Source organism: Lissotriton helveticus, chromosome 4_1 (genome assembly GCF_964261635.1).
Source record: "Lissotriton helveticus chromosome 4_1, aLisHel1.1, whole genome shotgun sequence".
Taxonomy (NCBI): domain Eukaryota; kingdom Metazoa; phylum Chordata; class Amphibia; order Caudata; family Salamandridae; genus Lissotriton; species Lissotriton helveticus.
The window spans coordinates 486,849,092-486,873,337 of NC_136063.1; the positions used below are offsets into that span (position 1 = coordinate 486,849,092).

General features: G+C 42.2%; 1 protein-coding gene across 1 annotated transcript in view; it reads left to right on the top strand.

Moving 5' to 3' along the window:
• CNGB3 (cyclic nucleotide gated channel subunit beta 3) overlaps positions 1-24,246 on the top strand; it is a 564,986-nt gene that overhangs the window by 104,030 nt on the left and 436,710 nt on the right. The window contains exon 4 of the mRNA XM_078686155.1: positions 15,168-15,376. Within this exon, the coding sequence (XP_078542281.1) occupies positions 15,168-15,376 (209 nt within the window). The remainder of the gene's footprint in view (positions 1-15,167; positions 15,377-24,246) is intronic.

Below are 24,246 nucleotides of genomic sequence, written 5' to 3' on the forward strand. Positions count from 1 at the left end.
CCAAGAATTCGCTGGGCCCGGGGGGGCGGTAGATAGGCAGCCCAGAGAGAGTAAAATTGGGAGAAAGTGAAAGCTTGAACAGACCTGCCTCACAGTTGGGTAACACAAAGTCATCCCATTTGCAGGAATATAATCTGTTGTACACTATGGCTATACCTCCACCTTCTTTCTTGGGTCTATTTTTCCCAACGTAAGTATAGTTGTCTGGGAGAGCGGCGGCAATATCCGGGCAAGAGTGGTATTTTAGCCATGTCTCTGTAAGAAAGAGAGCTGCCGGTTTCTCCGAGACCAGAAGATCGAATATCTCTCTCTTATGTTTGCCCAGAGACCTACAGTTTAGGCTGAGCAGTGTTCTAGTTAGGGTCTGGTCAGTGTCTGTAGTTTTGGGGCATAAGGGAGGGAAGTTCGAGGCAGCTATGTTGGTTATAGAGGGAAGGGAGGTAAGAGGGAGCCTGTAGATAGAGCAGGCGCAAGGGGCGCAGTGAGGATTCAAGGTAGTGCAGTGGTCATGCTGGGGAGGCATGAGATTGAGGAGGGTTTCCCTAGAGTAAGTGTAGGATAGCCCTGGGAGTAAAGGGGCATGGGCCGTCGTCCCTAGTCCCGGCCCGTCGCGGACTGGCGCAGACGGGCTTGCCTTAGGCGCGCCCGCTGCGCTCGTCCGCTGCGCTTCCTAGGGTTGCACATTTATATATGTGTGCCGGAAAAAGGATGAGGATATAGAGGGGCGTGGCCTAAAAAGTGGGCGTGGCTAGCGGCCTCGCCGCTGATGGCGGCGGCATGAGAGCAGGGAGGATACAGGTCCCCAGACAATAACAAGTACTTTTTAAGATCAAATACAAGTTAAAATGAATGTACAGGTACTTCTAAGATCAAATACAAGTTAAAAATGAATGTACAGATGCTGAAGAGCTTCCTCCCGGCTTTCCGCCTCAGGAGAAGTGATTTTGCAGAGCGCTCGCAGTCAGCGCTATTAAAAAGCTTTTTGGGCGGGGGCGTGGCCTAAAAAGTGGGCGTGGCTAGCGGCCTCGCAGCTGATGGCAGCGGCAGGAGAGCAGGGTGGACACAGGTCCCCAGACAATAACAAGTACTTTTTAAGATCAAATACAAGTTAAAATGAATGTACAGGTACTTTTAAGATCAAATACAAGTTAAAAATGAATGTACAGATGCTGAAGAGCTTCCTCCCGGCTTTCCGCCTCAGGAGAAGTGATTTTGCAGAGCGCTCGCAGTCAGCGCTATTAAAAAGCTTTTTGGGCGGGGGCGTGGCCTAAAAAGTGGGCGTGGCTAGCGGCCTCGCCGCTAATGGCGGCGGCAGGAGAGCAGGGTGGACACAGGTCCCCAGACAATAACAAGTACTTTTTAAGATCAAATACAAGTTAAAATGAATGTACAGGTACTTTTAAGATCAAATACAAGTTAAAAATGAATGTACAGATGCTGAAAAGCTTCCTCCCGGCTTTCCGCCTCAGGAGAAGTGATTTTGCAGAGCGCTCGCAGTCAGCGCTATTAAAAAGCTTTATGGGTGGGGGGCGTGGCATAAAAAGTGGGCGTGGCTAGCAGCCTCGCCGCTGATGGTGGCGGCAGGAGAGCAGGGTGTACACAGGTCCCCAGAAAATAACAAGTAATTTTTAAGATCAAATACAAGTTAAAATGAATGTACAGGTACTTTTAAGATCAAATACAAGTTAAAAATGAATGTACAGATGCTGAAGAGCTTCCTCCCGGCTTTCCGCCTCAGGAGAAGTGATTTTGCAGAGCGCTCGCAGTCAGCGCTATTAAAAAGCTTTTTGGTCGGGGCGTGGCCTAAAAAGTGGGCGTGGCTAGCAGCCTCGCCGCTGATGGCGGCGGCAGGAGAGCAGGGTGGACACAGGTCCCCAGACAATAACAAGTACTTTTTAAGATCAAATACAAGTTAAAATGAATGTACAGGTACTTTTAAGATCAAATACAAGTTAAAAATGAATGTACAGATGCTGAAGAGCTTCCTCCCGGCTTTCCGCCTCAGGAGAAGTGATTTTGCAGAGCGCTCGCAGTCAGCGCTATTAAAAAGCTTTTTGGGCGGGGGGCGTGGCCCAAAAAGTGGGCGTGGCTAGCGGCCTCGCCGCTGATAGCGGCGGCAGGAGAGCAGGGTGGACACAGGTCCCCAGACAATAACAAGTACTTTTTAAGATCAAATACATGTTAAAATGAATGTACAGATGCTGAAGAGCTTCCTCCCGGCTTTCCGCCTCAGGAGAAGTGATTTTTGTGATATGTTTCATTTTTCAAAGAAAAAACACTGACTGCACAATTACTTATTGAGTGTTATTATTGAATGCCAGTGAATGGTGACTAGTAACCCCCACCACCTGCCTTGAATAGGCCTTGGTCTGCTTTGTTGCCCTGAGTTACTCAAGAGCTATAATGGAGGGCTTTGTTCCCAGTATTCCCTATTAATTGTGCAGGCCTGTTATCCTGCACAATTAATACCCCCATTTATATGGCCACACTCTGTTTTTTTAGAAACTCTCTTAAACACCAGAGGGCAAGATGCAACATCAAGACCTACATTTGCTTCAACACAACATTCTTTCAGTGATATAAAAGACAGGCAAATGAAGACGTATTTAAGACCTACAAAAACTGATTGTAAACCTCAAATTACAAACATTCAAAATGGATTTGTTGCAGAATATCCTCCCAATTGTTAAGAGAATCAGAGTTGTGACCAACTTGGACCTGCAGAATGCCTATTTTCATATTCCTATCCTCCCCAAGCAACAAACGTATTTTCATTTGGAGGTGGCTTTTTGCTATTATCGATACACAGTATTGCCCTTTGGATAAAAAACAATCCCACGAATACATGTCAACATTGCTGCACATTTAATGAAACTTGATCACTAGGCATTCCTTATCAAGACAACTGGTTCATAAAAGGAACAACATATGGTTCAACCACCATGTCCATGCAGACATGTCAAGGGTTATTTGAAGATCTTGGTCCAGACATTCAAAATTCATATGTTGTAATTCATTCTTCACACAAGAATTCAATTATTAGGCTCTATCCTAGGCACAGGGTTAGGAAACGTTGCACAATTTAGTCAATCGGATACAGAGCAAAGAGTTGCTCACAGTCCATCAGTTCAAATGCCTTTTTATCTATCATATCCTTTTACATTCACTTGTCACATGAGGCTGTTACAAGAGGAACTAGACAATTAGTGAACACAGCTGGTTTATTCATAGACAAGATCAAAGTAACACATGAAATTAGGGTAATTTTACTATGGAGGACATAAAAAATAACACAGCTAAAGGCCTCAAATTCATTTCAGAGCCGACAAATTCCAGGATAATAACAGATGCTTCAATACATCTCCGAGAGTGCGTATCAACACCAACTGGCCTCAGAGAGAACAGCAACTATTTATAATCTGACTATAGTTTTGAGCAGTATGACTGGGTACATAATCCTTCTTTTCAAGGATAAAAGCATAATGTGTCCTATTGCATAAAGACAACACAACAAATATGTTTTATATGAATATACGGAGGCATGAGATGAAGAATTTTCTTGGAAAAGGCTCCTGCTTTATGCAATTGGGCTGTTTAACACTGATTTCTTTAACTTCAGAACAATTGCAAGGAGAATACAACCACTTAGCAGACACACTCACATGAACTGTGGAAGATTGTCATGAGTGGGAGCTGAGCCAGAGACAAATCAACAAGGTTTTTTGAGCATTGGGGCAAACTGAAAAAACATCTCTTACTGACAGATACCTATTGCAAATGCCAATACTTTATCAGCAGGCACATGCTAGAAGAACTGTTGGGGAATGCCTTTTGAATAGCAGGGTCAGTGACTTTGCCTACTCTTCCCCCATTCCCCTCATCCTGAAAGTACTGAACAAAATTAGAATAGAACCATACCATATAATATCATTAGGTCTGGCGTGGTCAAGTCAATTGTGGTTCACAGTACTCCTGCTAGTCTCCGGTAGCCATTACACTATGGCTATCACTATCACTGCAACTACTGACATGATCCAATAGTTAGATTCCCCATCAATACCCACCACTGATGAAACTGCATGCTTAGTTCCTGAACACAATGCTTTCCATTATTTAAACATTTAAGTGAGTGTGAAGCATATTTAGCACAAAAAAGAACATTACTAATTAACAAAACAAATTGTCCTAAAGGAAGGAGATTTTATGCATGGTGTGGGCAACAAAATCTTCACCAAATGTCGGTGATGCTACATCTAGTTCTTACCTGTTTACATAGTCTGGCACAGTCAGATCAATCAGAGTTCATGTAGCTTCTATTTATTGCTTCAGACCCAAAACGCACACCCTGTATGCACTAATATGTTAATAGACCAATAAAAGAAGATTATTCTGAACATGTGCTTCTGTAACAAGGCCTCTAGTTTTATGGCAACTGAACACAGTTCTTTCACTAATCATGCAAAGTTAATTTGAGCCAAATCATAATGCAGGAATCACATACCTGTAATGGAAAGTTGCTTTACTTCTAGCTTTAACGTCAGCAAGAAGGGTTTGTGAAATAGAACCCATTATGATTAAAGAGCCTTTACTCTAATTCCTCAGCAACGAAGTCACTTTAAGAACTAACTCAAAGTTTACACCCTAAGTCCCTATAGTCATTTGAATGTACCTGGTATACTAAAGGCACTTTACTCAAATCTGTGTTCAGCAGCAGAAACATGTTTTAATTCTCTAAATGTTAAGAGATGATTGAAATGCTATTTGAGTAGAACCAAAGATTTCAGAATATCTCACCAGCTGCTTTTGTTCTCTTTTGGAAACCCACATGAAGGCAATGCCTCCTTGTTAGAACTGGGGTCTAGTTGGCAATGGTTTGCACATTTGACCAAATAGGGACCCTTGCTTCTAGTCAGGGAAAGGGGATTACACTCCTGGATAACCCCTGCTCACCCTCTTGGTAGCTTGGCACGAGCAGATAGGCTTTTTGCAGAGGCAGTGTGTAAAGCATTTGTGAACACATACAGTAATACAGTGAAAACACTACAGATGGACACCACACAGGTTTTATAAAATTTATATATATATATATATATCAAACACACGAATTGCTCCAAAAATGAAGGCGCCTCACATGGTATGTTTAACTCCTTTTATTCAAAGACGGCAGGAAATGACAGCCACTCTCCCAAACCAAAGTTCCATCGCCAGACACGTTTCAAGCATACCCTGCTCTTGTTCACTGGCCTCAGCATGGAGAAAGGCAGCATCGAATGTGGAACACCTGCAGCACTTTTAAATCCGCTGTACTTCCCTGGTGGGCGTTTTTCCAGAGTGGCTGTCATTTCCTGCCGTCTTTGAATGCAGCGTGGCAGCTTTCTCTACTTGTAACCACCCACTGGGGTAAATATTTGCACAAACTAATGGGGCTCGGCTTGAAACGTGTCTGGCGATGGAACTTTGGTTTGGGAGAGTGGCTGTCATTTCCTGCCGTCTTTGAATAAAAGGAGTTAAACATACCATGTGAGGCGCCTTCATTTTTGGAGCAATTCGTGTGTTTGATGTTTAGCGGTCGGCTCTGGCCGCGAAGGTGCTCTGCTGCAACGTGAGCGGACCCACAGCGCTGAAGATTTCGTGCGCTGTCAAAGGGATGGTATGTCCGATTCATAAGACTAAGTGAATGCAGCGTGGCAGCTTTCTCTACTTGTAACCACCCACTGGGGTAAATACTTGCACAAACTAATGGGGCTCGGCGACACCCACTGGGGTTTTAAGGGAATGTGGACTGCAATAACCAGAGTGCAATGGAAAAACGCCCACCAGGGAAGTACAGCGGATTTAAAAGTGCTGCAGGTGTTCCACATTCGATGCTGCCTTTCTCCATGCTGAGGCCAGTGAACAAGAGCAGGGTATGCTTGAAGCGCGTCTGGCGATGGAACTTTGGTTTGGGAGAGTGGCTGTCATTTCCTGCCGTCTTTGAATAAAAGGAGTTAAACATACCATGTGAGGCGCCTTCATTTTTGGAGCAATTCGTGTGTTTGATGTTTAGCGGTCGGCTCTGGCCGCGAAGGTGCTCTGCTGCAACGTGAGCGGACCCACAGCGCTGAAGATTTCGTGCGCTGTCAAAGGGATGGTATGTCCGATTCATAAGACTAAGTGAATGCAGCGTGGCAGCTTTCTCTACTTGTAACCACCCACTGGGGTAAATACTTGCACAAACTAATGGGGCTCGGCGACACCCACTGGGGTTTTAAGGGAATGTGGACTGCAATAACCAGAGTGCAATGGAAAAACGCCCACCAGGGAAGTACAGCGGATTTAAAAGTGCTGCAGGTGTTCCACATTCGATGCTGCCTTTCTCCATGCTGAGGCCAGTGAACAAGAGCAGGGTATGCTTGAAACGCGTCTGGCGATGGAACTTTGGTTTGGGAGAGTGGCTGTCATTTCCTGCCGTCTTTGAATAAAAGGAGTTAAACATACCATGTGAGGCGCCTTCATTTTTGGAGCAATTCGTGTGTTTGATGTTTAGCGGTCGGCTCTGGACACGAAGGTGCTCTGCTGCAACGTGAGCGGACCCACAGCGCTGAAGATTTCGTGCGCTGTCAAAGGGATGGTATGTCCGATTCATAAGACTAAGTGAATGCAGCGTGGCAGCTTTCTCTACTTGTAACCACCCACTGGGGTAAATACTTGCACAAACTAATGGGGCTCGGCGACACCCACTGGGGTTTTAAGGGAATGTGGACTGCAATAACCAGAGTGCAATGGAAAAACGCCCACCAGGGAAGTACAGCGGATTTAAAAGTGCTGCAGGTGTTTCACATTCGATGCTGCCTTTCTCCATGCTGAGGCCAGTGAACAAGAGCAGGGTATGCTTGAAACGCGTCTGGCGATGGAACTTTGGTTTGGGAGAGTGGCTGTCATTTCCTGCCGTCTTTGAATAAAAGGAGTTAAACATACCATGTGAGGCACCTTCATTTTTGGAGCAATTCGTGTGTTTGATGTTTAGCGGTCGGCTCTGGCTGCGAAGGTGCTCTGCTGCAACGTGAGCGGACTCACAGCGCTGAAGATTTTGTGCGCTGTCAAAGGGATGGTATGTCCGATTCATAAGACTAAGTGAATGCAGCGTGGCAGCTTTCTCTACTTGTAACCACCCACTGGGGTAAATACTTGCACAAACTAATGGGGCTCGGCGACACCCACTGGGGTTTTAAGGGAATGTGGACTGCAATAACCAAAGTGCAATGGAAAAACGCCCACCAGGGAAGTACAGCGGATTTAAAAGTGCTGCAGGTGTTCCACATTCGATGCTGCCTTTCTCCATGCTGAGGCCAGTGAACAAGAGCAGGGTATGCTTGAAACGCGTCTGGCGATGGAACTTTGGTTTGGGAGAGTGGCTGTCATTTCCTGCCGTCTTTGAATAAAAGGAGTTAAACATACCATGTGAGGTGCCTTCATTTTTGGAGCAATTCGTGTGTTTGATGTTTAGCGGTCGGCTCTGGCCGCGAAGGTGCTCTGCTGCAACGTGAGCGGACCCACAGCGCTGGAGATTTCGTGCACTGTCAAAGGGATGGTATGTCCGATTCATAAGACTAAGTGAATGCAGCGTGGCAGCTTTCTCTACTTGTAACCACCCACTGGGGTAAATACTTGCACAAACTAATGGGGCTCGGCGACACCCACTGGGGTTTTAAGGGAATGTGGACTGCAATAACCAGAGTGCAATGGAAAAACGCCCACCAGGGAAGTACAGCGGATTTAAAAGTGCTGCAGGTGTTCCACATTCGATGCTGCCTTTCTCCATGCTGAGGCCAGTGAACAAGAGCAGGGTATGCTTGAAACGCGTCTGGCGATGGAACTTTGGTTTGGGAGAGTGGCTGTCATTTCCTGCCGTCTTTGAATAAAAGGAGTTAAACATACCATGTGAGGCGCCTTCATTTTTGGAGCAATTCGTGTGTTTGATATATATATATATATATATATATATATATATATATATACATTTATATATAATGTTTTTAATATTTTATCATTAATAATGGTAATTATTTGTAATATTATTAAGTTAATATATATAATACAAAATCAAAAAGCATGTATTTTATTTACATTTTACTTATTATTTATTAATTTTAAAGTTTTTTAATTATTTTTAAGTATGTTTTACTTGAATATATTGATAATTTAATTAATTTATATTACTTTTAAGACATTTGAAATCGTCGATATTTTAGCAAACTATATTATTTACAGCGTTATTTAGAATTCTATATTTTTGTATTTACCTGTTTGTAGGTAGGAAGTCGATATTCTGTCATTCTATATTTTTTCATCGATATTCTGGCAGGTCAATATTCTGCTCCTCGATATTCTGTCAGTGATCCATGGTGCAGATGGAGGGAGGACTCACATTTCAGATCTTGGGACCACCCAGAAAGATTGGTCATGAGGGTTTTCCTCAGTGTTACACCCTAGGTGTAACAGGTTGTAACAGTTATGCCCATAGGTGGATCCTGTGCTTAGCTTACCAACAATCCTCCACGTGCACCCTACAGTCCAAAACCAGTCTGGGGTTGCTGTATTCCCATTCATACGGGACATCGTCTGGAATCTCGGACTAGAACGGTTCCTATTGGAGAGGAGTGAGGTTGATTTGCATATGAACGATTCCTGTCTATGGTGGCATATCGGACAAAAAAATGAGGGACTGGATTGTTTGTCCAGAGTAATTACCATGGCTGAGATTAATTCAAGCAATTCACCCATGATCTTTTGCTTCCCATGTTAGTCTTTTGAACACTTAAAATCTTCTGCGTTTTTAGTTGAAGTACCCTCCACAAATAATTATCACAGTGCTCGGATGAGTGAACCCTTAAAGTCACTACATTAAGCTGAGCTCAACCCCCCGTAGCTATGACACAGAGCCAACAGACTTAACTTACAGGCAATGTGTAAAGTGTTTATGCAGTAATAAACAGTAATAAAGTAAAAATGAAAAACAGTCACAGTCTCTAAATGGATTAGAAAAATAGAGTCAAATGTAATAAGCTAATCAACACCAAAATGACAAATCCCCAGTCAGGCGAGCCAGAAATATGATTTTTTTAAGCTTTAAGCAGAAATAGCTCCAAGAATCACAAAAAGCCAATGATAGTCAATCTTCGCAGTAGAATGGGACCAAGATACAATTTGATGCTGACCTTGATTGAGTGCAAGTCAGATACTATAACCAGGTTCATGAATATTTTTTTTTACCTTCAGACTTTAGTCCGTTAATTCCCAATCCACCACAAGAGTACTCTTCTAAAGCCCCCCAGTGTGCCAGAGGAGGCACTTGGAGACTCGGAGGGTTGCAAGCAAGGTCCATTCCAGGCCAAGTTGCTGCTGATCAGCTGTGCAGTTAAGGAAAGTCCTTTTGCTGCTTGTTGTTTTCCTGTAGCTTAAACAAGAGGTCACTTTTTTTACCCTTAGAGTCCACTTCTTTGCCCTGAGAGAGAACAGGTCTAGTTCTTGGGCTTTTCCCAGGTTCCAGGTTCAGTCATCTTCTGATCTTCCTCAAATCAAGAACTGGTTCTGAGGTGGGTGCATGAAGATTCCAAATTTCTGCCTGGCACAAGCTAGTGGGTGACAGTGACCCCTTGGAACACCCTATCAAATAGGGTAAAGTTTCCTAGGGCAAACCCTGCCTACTTTGGGCAGTTTCAAGGTGGCTGAAGTCTTCTGCCACACTAAACGTGGGCTCTCTGAGCTGGGTGTATATGGGCAGTGTACTATGGTAGAATAAAGCAGAACTTTCAGCAACCAGACAGTGGATGCGCGCACAATGTTTTGGTATTCTATTTCACTCCATTAAAGTGCACCCAATATGATACATAAACCCAGCAGACCTGTCAAACATGCTTTGAAACTGTATAGGGGCATGTCTCACTGGGACAACAAAATAAGGGACCTGCCCGAGCATCATTATTATTTGCCTGTCACAAGGGAGCCCTCTTTGAAGAGCGTCCACATTGTCATATGAAAAACCCCAGCTGAACTGTTGTGCAGGATCTGACACTGCAATGTCAATAAAAGATTCACTATGATGGAGGGGGAAACAACCTTTACAACGCAACTTTTACAACGCACTACCATTACAACGAAATTTTTACAACGCAAAAACCATTACAACGCATGTATTTACAACGCATGTTTTTACAACGCAGGTACCTTTACAACGCATACCATTACAACGTAAGTATTGGTAAGTATATAATTATATTTAAAATGATATATGTTTGGGTTTTTTTTAGGGGTATTTTTTATAATTATATTTAAAATGTTATATGTTTGGGGTTTTTTTAGGGGTATTTTTAGAGTTCAGGGTCAGTTTTCAGTTTTTGGGTAAAGGGGTATTTTTAGGGTTCAGGGTCAGTTTTCAGTTTTTGGGTAAAGGGGTATTTTTAGGGTTCAGGGTCAGTTTTCAGTTTTTGGGTAAAGGGGTATTTTTAGGGTTCAGGGTCAGTTTTCAGTTTTTGGGTAAAGGGGTATTTTTAGTGTTCAGGGTCAGTTTTGGGTTTTTGGGTTAAGGGGTATTTTTAGGGTTCAGGGTCAGTTTTGGGTTTTGGGTTAAGGGGTATTTTTAGGGTTCAGGGTCAGTTTTCAGTTTTTGGGTAAAGGGGTATTTTTAGGGTTCAGGGTCAGTTTTCAGTTTTTGGGTAAAGGGGTATTTTTAGGGTTCAGGGTTAGTTTTGGGTTTTGGGTTAAGGGGTATTTTTAGGGTTCAGGGTCAGTTTTGGGTTTTTGGGTAAAGGGGTATTTTTAGGGTTCAGGGTCAGTTTTGGGTTTTTGGGGTACAGGGGTATTTTTAGAGTTCAGGGTCAATTTTGGGTTTTTGGGGTACATGGATACAGGGTTAAAATAAAATAAAATAAAATTAAATTTAAATTAAAAAATTAAATAAATTTAATTTAAATAAAATCAATTAAATGAAATGAAATTAAATTAAATGAAATTAAATTAAATTAAATTAAATTAAATTAAATAATATTAAATTTAATTAATTTAAATTAAGAAAATTAATATATACTAAATTAAATTAAATAATATATTTAATTAATATAATTTAATATAATTAATTTAAATTAAATTAAATTAAATTACATTAAATTACATTAAATTAAATTAAATAATAATAATTTTAATTAATTTAAATTAAAAAAATTAATATATATTAAATTAAATTAAATAATATATTTAATTAATATAATTTAATATAATTAATTTAAATGAAATGAAATGAAATTAAATTAAATTAAATTACATTAAATTAAATAATATTAATTTTAATTAATTTAAATTAAAAAAATTTATATATACTTACCAATACTTACGTTGTAATGGTATGCGTTGTAAAGGTACCTGCGTTGTAAAAACATGCGTTGTAAATACATGCGGTGTAATGGTTTTTGCGTTGTAAAAATTTCGTTGTAATGGTATGCGTTGTAAAAGTATGAGTTGTAACGTCATACATCCTGATGGAGGCTAGTGTGGCTGGTGGGACAAAATCACCTCTATATTAGCTACATCGGCTTGTGACATGGTAGGTCTCTTTAGAGGTAGTCAAGTCCATGTGTCTGGTCCACAGGTCATCCTTTCAGGAGCACAAAAACACCTACCCATACCCAAGGCCTTTTGCTCCTATCTTGAGGGTACATTCACACGTCATTCACACCTTTTGGAATACTAATTACTAGCTGTTATGAGAGGAGATCAAAATGCAGTTTTAGCTTCCAGGGACTTTAGATAGGACAAAGGTAACTTTCTAAAAGTCACCTTTCCAAAATATTTCCTAAAAAACCAACTCCACCAAGGAATTGGGCTTGAAACAAATAGTTCAAAAGTCCAAAAATGAAATGAGTAGCTGTTTCCCAGGAGGAGATATCATGTATTAAATTTCATTTTGTTTCCCATTGCTTACCTTTGGCATAGTCAACCCTGCTACATTGAAAAAAACTGTGGGGAATTTTTCACGGAAAGGACAGGTTCAACATTAAACTTTAACATGTCCTACTGCTAAATACCCTGGACCCTGCTGTAAAAGCAAAAAGACCTACTCACGGGTGACTTATTTGTTTGAGTCGTGTATTTACACAATTCTTAAATTTTTTAATAGGAAGTGTAAAACCTAGCACTAGTCAAAGACTGTTTAACAGTTGAGTATCAGCACACAACTATTTAGAAAGGGGGGTATTTATCTTATTTGCCAAATCATGAAGCAGCGACAAACAGTTCCTTAAGTAATTATATTGAGAACAAAAGAGATGAAGAGATCTCTGGCAGTGGGAGCAGGGAGGGGCCCAGAAACATGATCAGATGGTTTACAATTGTGAAACAGATGAAGAGAATTATAGTGGATTTAATTAAGATTTTTTTTGTGTCTGAAACAGAACTATCATGATCAGCTCAACTGTATATTTTCTGAGTAAAACTACATTTATAATTGCCAAGTACAACATGAGTAATGGGCAGAGCCGTTCAGTCACAATGATCAAAGAACATTGGTACATTATGCCTAATTCTAAACACAATGAACTTAAAACAACAAGTCACTGCATGTTCTCATTAAAATGATGTTCCCCTTCACTTTCGGTGCAGCCTGTGTTGTTGTAGATGCAAAAACAACAGTTGATGGACAAAATGCAGCCAGGATAGCTTAACTCCAGTGGCGTGGAGAGCACGGGACTCACGTCTGAGCATACCCATCCCACTCGGGGTGACAAATGCAAAAACAACAGTTGATGGACAGAATTCAGAACAACATTTTTTTTGCTCACCACACCACCCCAGTTCAGACATGGCCATATGCAAATCAGCCTTGACCCTGTGCCTCATGGGAACAGTCCAGCATGAACTGCCAAGCCATGTCTTCCCTCTTCCCTGGACCCTAATTAAGCATCCTAGGACTGGTTTCTGGCTATCAGCCGTCTTTAGCCAGGATAGGTTGACTCCAGTGGTGTGGAGAGCACGGGACTCACATCTGAGCATACCGGTCCCACTCGGGGTGACAAATGCGAAAACAACAGTTGATAGACAGAATGCAGAACAATGTCATACATTCACACCAGTACAGAGATCTGGGCCTAAATCCATCGTTGTTTTGCTCACCACACCACCCTGTTCAGACATGGCCATATGCAAATCAGCTTTGACCCTGTGTCTCATGGGAACAGTCCAGCCGAACTGCCAAGCCATGTCTTCCCTGGACCAGAATCAAGCATCCTAGGACCGGTTTCTGGCTATCAGCCGTCTTCAGCCAGGATAGCTTGATTCCAGTGGCGTGGAGAGCACTGGACTCATGTCTGAGCATACCCATCCCACTCGGGGTGACAAATGCAAAAACAACAGTTGATGGACAGAATGCAGAACAACGTCATACATTCACCTCAGTACAGAGATCTGGGCCTAAATCCATCGTGTTTTTGCTCACCACACCACCCCAGTTCAGACATGGCCATATGCAAATCAGCCTTGACCCTGTGCCTCATGGGAACAGTCCAGCCCGAACTGCCAAGCTATGTGTTGCCTGGACCGGAATCAAGCATCCTAGGACCAGTTTCTGGCTATCAGCTGTCTTCAGCCAGGATAGCTTGACTCCAGTGGCATGGAGAGCACGGGGGTCACGTCTGAGCATACCCGTCCCACTCGGGGTGACAGATGCAAAAACAACAGTTGATAGACAGAATGCAGAACAATGTCATACATTCACACCAGTACAGAGATCTGGGCCTAAATCCATTGTTTTTTTGCTCACCACCCCAGTTCAGACATGGCCATATGCAAATCAGCCTTGACCCTGTGCCTCATGGGAACAATCCTGCCCGAACCAGCAAGCCATGTTTTCCCTGGACCAGAAACAAGCATCCCAGGACCGGTTTCTGGCTATGAACCGTCTTCAGCCAGGATAGCTTGACTCCAGTGGCGTGGAGCGCACGGGACTCACGTCTGAGCATACCCGTCCCACTTGGGGTGACAAATGCAAAAACAACATTTGATGGACAGAATGCAGAACAACGTCATACATTCACCCCAGTACAGAGATCTGGGCCTAAATCCATCGTTATTTTGCTCACCACACCACCCCAGTTCAGACATGGCCATGTGCAAATCAGCCTTGACCCTGTGCCTCATGGGAACAGTCCAGCCTGAACTGCCAAGCGAGGAGTTCCCTGGACCGGACTCAAGCATCCTAGGACCGGTTTCTGGCTATCTGCTGTCTTCAGCCAGGATAGCTTGACTCCAGTGGCGTGGAGAGCACGGGACTCACATCTGACTACACTTTCATTCTTATAATTATGCACCTGCTGAATTCTACAGGATTTGTTCTCTTGTTGTCAGAACTTTGCTTGCAATGTGAGAGGAGCTATAGAAATTTGATTCATAGATCCTGCACTGATACAAACTGATCAAGTACTTGGAACTGTCAACAGAATCTATCAACTCTCTCATATATTTTTCCATATGCCTAAAGTTAAGATTTATGCCTCCTACATTGACTGAGTACCCTACCCTTATCAAGAAAGGAAGCTATGCTTGTTGGCCAAATGTTGCTGTCTGCAGCCAATAAGAGAATCACTATGATGTAAATATGAACATGTGGACATTATTGCAAGAATCAATGATTAACTTCAAACCCTACACGTAACATCTCCAAAATCCAGATCCGTAGATAAAAATGTAAAGGTGCTAAAGTGAATACTTTGTAGGTTCTGCAAACTGTTTATCTTTCTTAATGATCCATCAATTAGACTAATGATCCATCGATTAGACTAAAAACAAGGTTGACAACATAATACACAGAGACCTCACACACTGATTTTGAGGAATGTATGTATAGGTGATATACTTTGTAAATAGATTGGTCAAAACTACATAGTAATAGCTTTAAGGCATCACTGTGACACAACAGAATCAGTAGATGTGGCCTTGGTTAATAGCCCTAGATAAATTAATTTGTTGATATGATTGGATATAATATGATATGATAGGTTGTGATATAGGTCATCTATCTGTACTAAGAATGTTTCCATGACAAATCTATGTTATTTAATATATGTTAATGAAACAATTAAAAAAATAGGGTTGATACATAATAAGAATGACTCATTTTTTTCTTTTCTATTTTTTTCTAGATATCTCCTACTTGGTGTGGCTCTTTTTGATTTCTCTTGCCTTTAACTGGAATTGCTGGTTCATCCCACTGCGTTGTGTATTCCCAGTGCAAAAGCCACATAATTTACACTTTTGGATCACCATGGATTCCATCTGTGATGCCTTGTATCTTCTAGATATCATGGTCTTCCAGCCAAGACTGCAGTTTGTAAAAGGTGGTGATATAATAGTAAGTCTGATTAGAGAGGAACATCCTCTTGTGGTGTTGTATTGTGTAAGAGAACATATTAAAGTTCTCAATATCTGTGAATAAATCTTGCTGGTTGTGGCATTATGTTTGTCAAATGGGAGATATTTCTGTAATTATAAATAGATGAAGATATTGATGGAGGATATATAATTGTACATTTAAAACATGGTATTGGATTGCACCAGTAAATGCTAAATATTTCCTGCATAATATTTCTGAAAACCTACAGAATTAAATGGCCTGTGTAATGAGTTATGTTAGCTGCAATTGTGTCATGTCTGTGAAAATTCCTGCAGCTCAGTGCCAGACATTTTGAGACTCAGTAGGATGGTGGTCAGACCACCACACCATTATGATGTGGTCAGTTGGACGGCATTGGTTGGCGGTACCGATCAACACTTCCGCTGGCTTAAGGAGCCCATCGCGGTGTCTGTCGGATCGTAATCTCTATATCAGAGGCAGTGTCTGCACAGTCACCACCATAGAGATTACAATGTCCCTTTCCAAGAGCCTTTCCATGGTGGTCTGACCGCCATGGAAAGGCTGTCGGAAATTGACTTTGGGGTCCCTAGCAGGGCACCTGTCCCTGTTGGCTTCTACTATGAGGCCCGGTGAGTACCTGTGCCAGTCACCCCATGCTGCCTGGCACACAGTGCATGGATGTTTTTTAGGCTGCAGCACAAGCCGCAATGGAAAAAGCCATGATTCCGACTGCCAACATGGCAGTCTCATCATAATTTGGCGTGGGAGACTGCTGACTACTTACCAGTCGGTCCCAATCCCTCCATGATCTGACCACCATTGTGATCGGGCCATAAGTTATCATGAGGAACTAAGTCTCAAAAATATAGTTAAAGGTTAATATATGCCTCAGCTATTTTACGCATAGTAATTTGTTGCTCACTGAACATGCTGTAGAGGAAATGTATTCCTTGAGTAGTAACCGAGTGTGCGAAATTGCTTGAAGGAGGTAGGAGCCCCACTCAGACAACAACCGCAATCCTGGTTAAGATGAACCACAAAAGTCACTAAATTAACATGTGTTTACAAATGATGAGTCTTACCAGGGTTCACACACTATTAGTCAGGACCCAAATTGGGATGTGGCACATACCAAAATGGTGGTTTCACCCAGAGACCACCTAATCTATGGTAAGTTTTCATGTGTATGATAAGTTTGTGCCCTCAAAATCATATAGGTTTGCAGGGTAATTGAATCCCAAACTCCGTATTGAACTTGGTAGATACAGGAAGTAGAGTACTCTGTTATAGTGGTCTTTTCTTCTTTATTTCAAGACAAGTGAAAAGCAGGCCAGGGCTTTCTCAAGGTTCAGGAGGGCCACCCCCACAACAAAATGTTCAAATTCTTTGGATTGGAACACATCAAACCACAGCCTAGAGGTGGAAATCTGGAACTTTGTTTGCTGTTTATGTGTGTTCAAATACAAAACTAAATGAAAATGGCTTATTTTACTCAAATGAGGTCTTCCAATGTGTGTGACTGTTACCATCTATCAAAAACACAAAAGGCGATGGGAGGAATGCTTTTGTCTAATTCTGGCAATCACTCGAAGTTGCATTCCAGCCCAATATTCTTTTGCCCACATCCCACCTCAGTTTGGAGCCACCCATATGCAAATCATTCTTGACCCTGTTCCAATAGGAACAGTCCAGACCAAACTTCCAGGCCAGATCCTCGCTGAACAGGACTACAAACAACCCAAGACCAGTTTTGCCCTGATTGAGGCTCTTCAGTCAGGTGTAGCTTGGTTCCACTGGCACTGGGGCTCTTCAGTCAGGTGTAGCTTGGTTCCAGTGGCATACTGTGCACACGATCTACATCTGGACATAAACTTGCCACTAAGGACGGTAGATCAAACAATCACAAATGGTGATGGGAGGCATGCTTGTAGTTTGTCTACGCACTGGCAATCGCTCAAGGTAGCATTCCAACTAATTGTTCTTTTGCCAGCCATGTCACCTCCGTTTGGACCCTGCTGTATGCAAACCAGTCTTGACCTTGCTCCTCATAGGAGTAGTCCAGCCTAAACTGCCGGGCCAGACGCTCCCCGAACTGGAAGACAAACAATCTATGAACTGTTTTGCCCTTGTTATGGGTTCATCAGCTAGATTGGTTCCAGTGACACAGATTGCAGGGGCCCACCTGGGCATGCCCACCCACTTAGAGAGACATACTAAAGTATACAAAAAGTGATGTATGGAAATATTGAATTAATCTCAGCCACTGGTAGTTACTTATGGCATCCCAGCCCATCGTTATTTTGCACATCATGCCTCTTCAGTTTGGAACCAGTCATATGCAAATCAGTCTTGACCCTGCTCCAATTGGAACAGTTCGGACCGAACTGTCAGGCCAGCCCTCCCTGGACCAGTACACAAGCAATCCAAGAATGGTTTTGCCCTGATTGAGGCTCTTCAGTTGGGTGTAGCTTGGTTTCAGTGGTACAATGAGCATGAGAACTACGTCTGGTTATACACTTGCCACTTATGGCTGGACATCAAACACACAAAAGGTGAAGATAGGAATACGCGTTTTGTCCCTAAGAGCCTCCACCTGTTGTCCATTGATGGTGACCCACTGCCTGTACTTAGAAGTATTGACAGGAACATGGACTTTTAGCAAAATCTCCATATCTCCGAGGAACACCAGGGTCACCTTTGTCTGCTCCCATATGCTAACTCGCACCACCTCTTCCCCAAGCGCTACTCTTGCCAACTCGGATGTCTGCCCGCCGGTGGGGGCCTGTGCCCAGTGGAGACATTTCGAGTCTCCCTTGAAGTGCCCATATTTGTAGCACTCAGTACATTGGAGGGCAAACCTCCCTGTCTGGTTAGAAAATAATCTCTTCTTCTGTGGCTCAGATTGGGAGTGCTTAACACTGTTACCGTAGGAATTATTTTGCAGTCCTTTGAAGAACTCCTTACTTTTTAAGTTTTTCTCCCCCTTCTTTTTTCTGGTGGGACCACTGAACACCCTTTTGGGATCGACCTCCCCTCCCCTAGATGCTTTTTAGGACCAAGAGATCTGCCTCTTCAGCAAGCTTCCTGGGTCAGTCAGCTTACTGTCCACTAGGTGCTGGTACAGCCCTGTGATGCAAGTATTGAGCATGTGGTGGCTGAGAATCAAGTTGCATAGCCCATTGTAATTATGAGTTTTTCTGACCATCACCCAGCCATTCAGTGCCTTGTAAGAGTTGTCTAGAAAATCCACCCAAGAATAATTGGAGAGTTTATGGCTATCCCTTAACACCTGGTGATACATTTCAGGGGTCAGTCCAAATTTAGCTTGAAAGATGGCTTTCATGGGAGTGTAACTGGTTTGGTCCTCTACTTCTAAGGCCAGAAGAGTGTCCCTCCCCACTGTATGCATATGCTTCTACAGACTACCTCCCCAGTGCTCATCTGGAATTTTGTATACTCTCACGGTCACCTCGTAAGCTGAAAACCATTTATCAAATTCATCACCCACCACATAACTGGGTACCAATCCTTGGGGATCCAGACCTTCTTGTTGCCTTCTGACATTGACTGTATGCTGCCACCATTGGTGCAATCTCACTGGGTTGCCATACATTCCAGCTCTCTGAGGCTCCGTTCATGAGCCACTTTTGTACTCCTCCTGTGCCAATTTCCATTCCTCCATTCTGAGTTGGGCCATCTAGATCCTGAACTCTCTATCTGCCTTCCTGTCCACCAGTTCCTCTGGGGTCAGGCTATGTGAGACCACACTGCTTCTTGCTCTGGCATGGAGCTCTAACTCAGGAGTTGGGTCTTACTTCTTCACTAAATGCTGCATTTCAGGGCTGATGTGCAGGTCCTGATCCTGCTCATTCCCATGATTCTCATTACTCTGCTCCTCTCAACAAATGGTGGACCTGTGTCCAGACCCTCAGAGCTTTCTGCAGCTGCAACTTTTTGGTGCCCTTTTTCATTTGTAGTTCCCTTTCCTAGTAGAACTGTTTAAGCTCAATTACTGTGTTACTTTCTAGGTTAGTCAGCCCTTTGTGTGGAGGCGGGACACAGCCTATTCATGTGTACGTAGGTCTGTGCCCAGCTCTGCTCAACAATCCTGGCAGTGATGGCCCATCCAGGCACACCAAGTCAAAATGGCAGTTTTTTAAATTTACAGGACCTGGGTACATGTAGTACCACTTTACTAAGGTCTTATAAGTAAATGAAATATGCCAAAGGGGGATAAGCCAATGTTACCATCTTTTCAGGAGTGAACTCATGAACTTTAGCACTGGTTAGCAGTAGTACTATGCACGTTGTCTTAAGGCCAGCATAAAAGAGATCAGCAAAAAAGGAGGAGGAAGGCAAAATATCTGGGGGAAAACCACCCTAAGGTTGATAGGTCTAACACTTATTAAATAAGTCTATGATTTATTTAGTTTTGCAATTCTATATAGTGTGGACATGTGCCAAAGTCATAAGAGTGCTTTACAACAAGAAGGGTTACATTGGGTTACCTTAATGATAATTAAACTTAATCAATTACATCAGTGGATGTGTGCAGGAGTAACCATAAGAAACAGCTGCAGCAATTGGGCAGAGGAAATACACAGTTACAGCATGAATTTAGATGGTGGGGTCAACTAGCGAAGGCAGGCCAGAACACCGTGGAGCAAGTACATAAGGCTGGTCGAAGGTGAATTAACCAAGATGCCTGTCATAAAGGAGGAGCCTGAAGTCCTTTTTGAAGGTTACTAGGCAGGTGGTTAGATGGAGGGATGGAGGCAAAGAGTTCCAGATTCTTGTGGCTCTTCCAGGAAAGACTGGTTCATGTATCATATTAAAAACATCCTTTCAAAATAGCAAGTTTTGTACAAGTTATTTTCATCAAAGATGTTTTGTAACTGCAAACGGCTAAAAAAGTTGAGTATTGGACATACAGTTGGTTACCCAAATGTATTTTATGTATGATACATGTCCTAAGCTCAGAGAAGTAGTGCCAAGGCAATGAGTGCTGATGGCATCCTTGAATCCATACTTGACAGCCCTACTGTTTAAGGCAGTAGTATACTTTTCCTTTGAGACCACCACAGCCATTTGTTTGTCACCTTGCTGTTTTTAGGGAAATCTTTTGACTGCACCTGTTGAGAGGTGAAAGCCAGCTCCCTGAGCAGGAAGAGTTACCAATAACGATCTGAAATCTTTGTCTTGAAGTAGCTTTAATAACTAAATGACAAAACTTCGGTGGCGTAGCACAAATTAATGCCCCAGTAAATTGTGATGAGAGGCCCCCTGAAGGGTTGGGACCCCACTACTGCGCAGGAGCTTGTATTATGCCCCTGCCATGGGGACATGGGGGTACATTTTCTGGGCCATTGTCTTCCAGGAATATTACATTAAAAGTGATGCTTTTCTGTTTCTGTCTGCTTGGGACAGTAGAGTGGCTTGCCTGAGCGTCTAACCGTTTCTTATTCCATGCCTTTGCATGCATTCTGCCAGGCATGCAATGACATGGCTTCTCGAAAACAGGAAATCCTGGGGCCACCGCACCACAGGGGCAACAGGGACCTCCTTTACACTCATGCAACACTTCACTGTATTGTGGTGAAACAGTGCTTAGTGAGGTTACGACTGGCCACATACTCAAGGAACACTTATTAATGTAATTTACGAATGATGTAATCGGAGCCAGGATTGACGTGGTAGTTTTTCTGGTCTTAATAAAATATCATGTGATTTTCCGTGAGGTAATTTCAGGTGTGATGCAGTGGAAGCCAAATACACTTTTTAACATAATTTCAAGTCTCCTGCTGGGCCCATAAGGGAAGGATTTTACTCAGGTTCAATACTTCACCTCAAAGGCGATGGTCCTCGGATGGACCTTTCTCTGTTCTAGTGAGGGGTGAGGAAACAGGATGTCCAACTGTTAGCTGCCCAATGAGGACAATTAATTGGTAGCCAACTAACACATTTGTAATCAGGTTCAGGTAAATTACTCTTAGAACCATGCTATAGAAATAAAGTATGGCAATTGGTAGACCAAAACTCCTGAAGAAGTTTAGTCTAACAAGAATCATACAAACCAAAAGATTTGCTGTGGCTACACAGACTAAGAGCAAAATAACCTGATCTTGTGAAAATAATCTATGGCTGTCTGTATTATACATTTAGAAATCTACAGATTCTGTCAATTACATTAGACACAGACAACTTTAGATAATTTGGCTATTGTATTAAAGATCCAAAATCAATGCATAAAAGTAACAGTTCGGAATACATAATCATACATCTAGTTAAATAATCTATCCCTAAATAAAGAATCCATAAAAGGATGGTTTTTGGTCAGCAATACTATATCTACCCCCAACAAAGCAAGAAGTTGGTTCTCAAATTTTCTCTAAGCATTGGAAGAGGGATCAAGTTAGAGTCCACTAGGGGCAAAGTCCCTGGGAAAGGAGCAAGGGGAAATGGATAATAAACCAGGAAAGTTCAAGTCTGGTATCCCATCAAACTGCTCCAATTTATCCAAAAGGCAAGTTCCTCAGCAAAGGCAAAAGAGAAAGGGGCATAACAAAGATGCTTAGTCAGCCAGCCTGGAAGTAAGGAAAAATGTCAAAGGGCAGCCTGAACTTAGACGTATGCTCTCCTCAAAAGAACCAAAAAGGGCAATGAGGGTGTTCTCCCCCTCCTGTGTATCGTGGCTGAATAGTTCATTTTGGCCATCATGGCATCAGTGGTTGGTCCACAATGGTCTGATCGTCATGTGATCATTTTTCCGTCTTTCCAGGTACAAATTGTTTCTCCAGCATAATTTCCCACATAAGTTATAGAGAAACAAATGTCCTACCATCCCCACGGGTTAGTAGACAAGGAGCTTGTTCATTGTGTTACATTTTATGGATGTAGGGGAAATATAATCTCCCCTCCATTCACACACAAAGGAGTAAAGAGCTATATTTGTTATCATAAGGAATGTTGCTTGAACCAAGAACAAATAAGGCAACATTTGAGGAAAGTATCAAAATCCATTGCACAAGGCTATGAAATAATGCAGCTTACGGAGAAAAAAACTTCTCATTGTGTTTAAATTCATCATTTAATTTTTAGTATTACAGACTTCTAATTAAGTTGAGACATAATGAAATTAATCGCGCATCTCATATATGAGCGTGTTTTGTAAGGTAAATGTTACACGGAAATGTTCAACTTCAAGTATGACCTACTGCCACCATTTAAGGGAAGCAGCAACATGTAAATAATTGTGAAAGTGATCAAAACAAAATCGTTCTTGAGTGCAAATGATCGTTATACTGTTAAGCACTTGTACTGAAAATTTCAGACATCTACTATGTTTCGTTTAGGAATTGCACCAAAGTCTGCAATGTAGTCAAATAGCAATAATAAGTTATCATCAAAGTTCATGGTATTTCTGTTAAAAATATAAATTAATCAGTTACCTAAACATATTAAATTCACTAATTAATTCATCTTACTGTTTCTACCTAGTCAAGCACACTTTTATGGCACTGGCTCATCAACTTTTACTAAGTTTCTGTGTTATTTTTCTAAACATGTGCAAAGGGCGCATTTGTTCTTATAGTCATAATTCAGTGTGTGTCTTGTGCAAAGGCAAGATCAGCTTCTACGCTTCCTCAAGCCCTCCTCTGATGCCAACTTAAGCCATCACAAAAATGCAAAACGGGTCATCACACATCATATTTGTATTGTCTTCAGCCTTTTTCCTCTAAACTCTTTTCATCCTAAATTTTACATTGTTCGTCTTGAAATTCAAACTCTGATTTTGTTCTTTTCACTCCTCTTTTCCCTTTTTTATATTTACAGGCTTTGATAGCTAGTATAATCAGCAGTATGTTCAAATAGATTGCCACTAATGACCTCAAGATTGGAAAACACTAGTCCATTACCCAAGTTACCCAACCAGTTGCTAACAGTTGACAATCCTTTACCTATTATTTTGCATGTACTTTAATTTTTGTATTCTTTTAGGTCTTTGTTGAAGTCAGTAATATTTGTTATGTAGCTCTCTAGATCCTTACTCTTGTCTGATATGTAAGTTCAACATTGTTGAACTTTTAACAACCAAAAGACTCCTCACTCTAGACAATAGTAGAGGTTATTGACCTGAGAACGTGGACCCAAATTGGTGTCCATTCTGAACGCCAGGTACTGTTGCAGTCATCACTAGACAACAGTAGAGGTTATTGATGTGAGAACGTGGTATGTAGTTTTCACTTACTACATTGTGTAGATAGCGTTCACTCTGGTCCTGAAGAAGTTCCCATATCCTCCTGACACTCATGGCACGAAACATGTTGACCGACCGAGAGTAGGACACATACAGCTAGATACATTGCCTCTAGTTCACTGCCACTCTCTATACTTTTAATCAGACAGTTTACCTTTTGAATAAATAACTGTTAGGACTAACTGACCTGTTTTAACTCACTTCCCTCCCACATCTACACATACTAGGCCCCTTACCCCCACTGCACCTAACAGCAGGAACTAAAGATCCCCGCTAAAGAGCCATGTACTGGGTGCCCGTCAGGTATCGCAGCGCCGACCTGACGAGGGGCAGGCTCATATGATGAAGCATGACACCTAGCTTGCTAGGTGTGTGAGTCCTAGTTCCGGAAAGGGGAATTCCCCTTCCTCTCTTTTCAGTGTGGGGCCACTCAGGCTTACCCCCACCTTTAGTATCTCCCTGCTCTTACACTTGGCTTCAGAGGCACGCCATACCCTTCTTGCGTACAGACCTCATGGCTTCTCACAATTCATGTCGTAAAAAATTAGTAAAATAAAAAAATGTTTGTAAAGTAGTTCTGTTCAAAATAAAAAATGTGCAGATCAGCTTT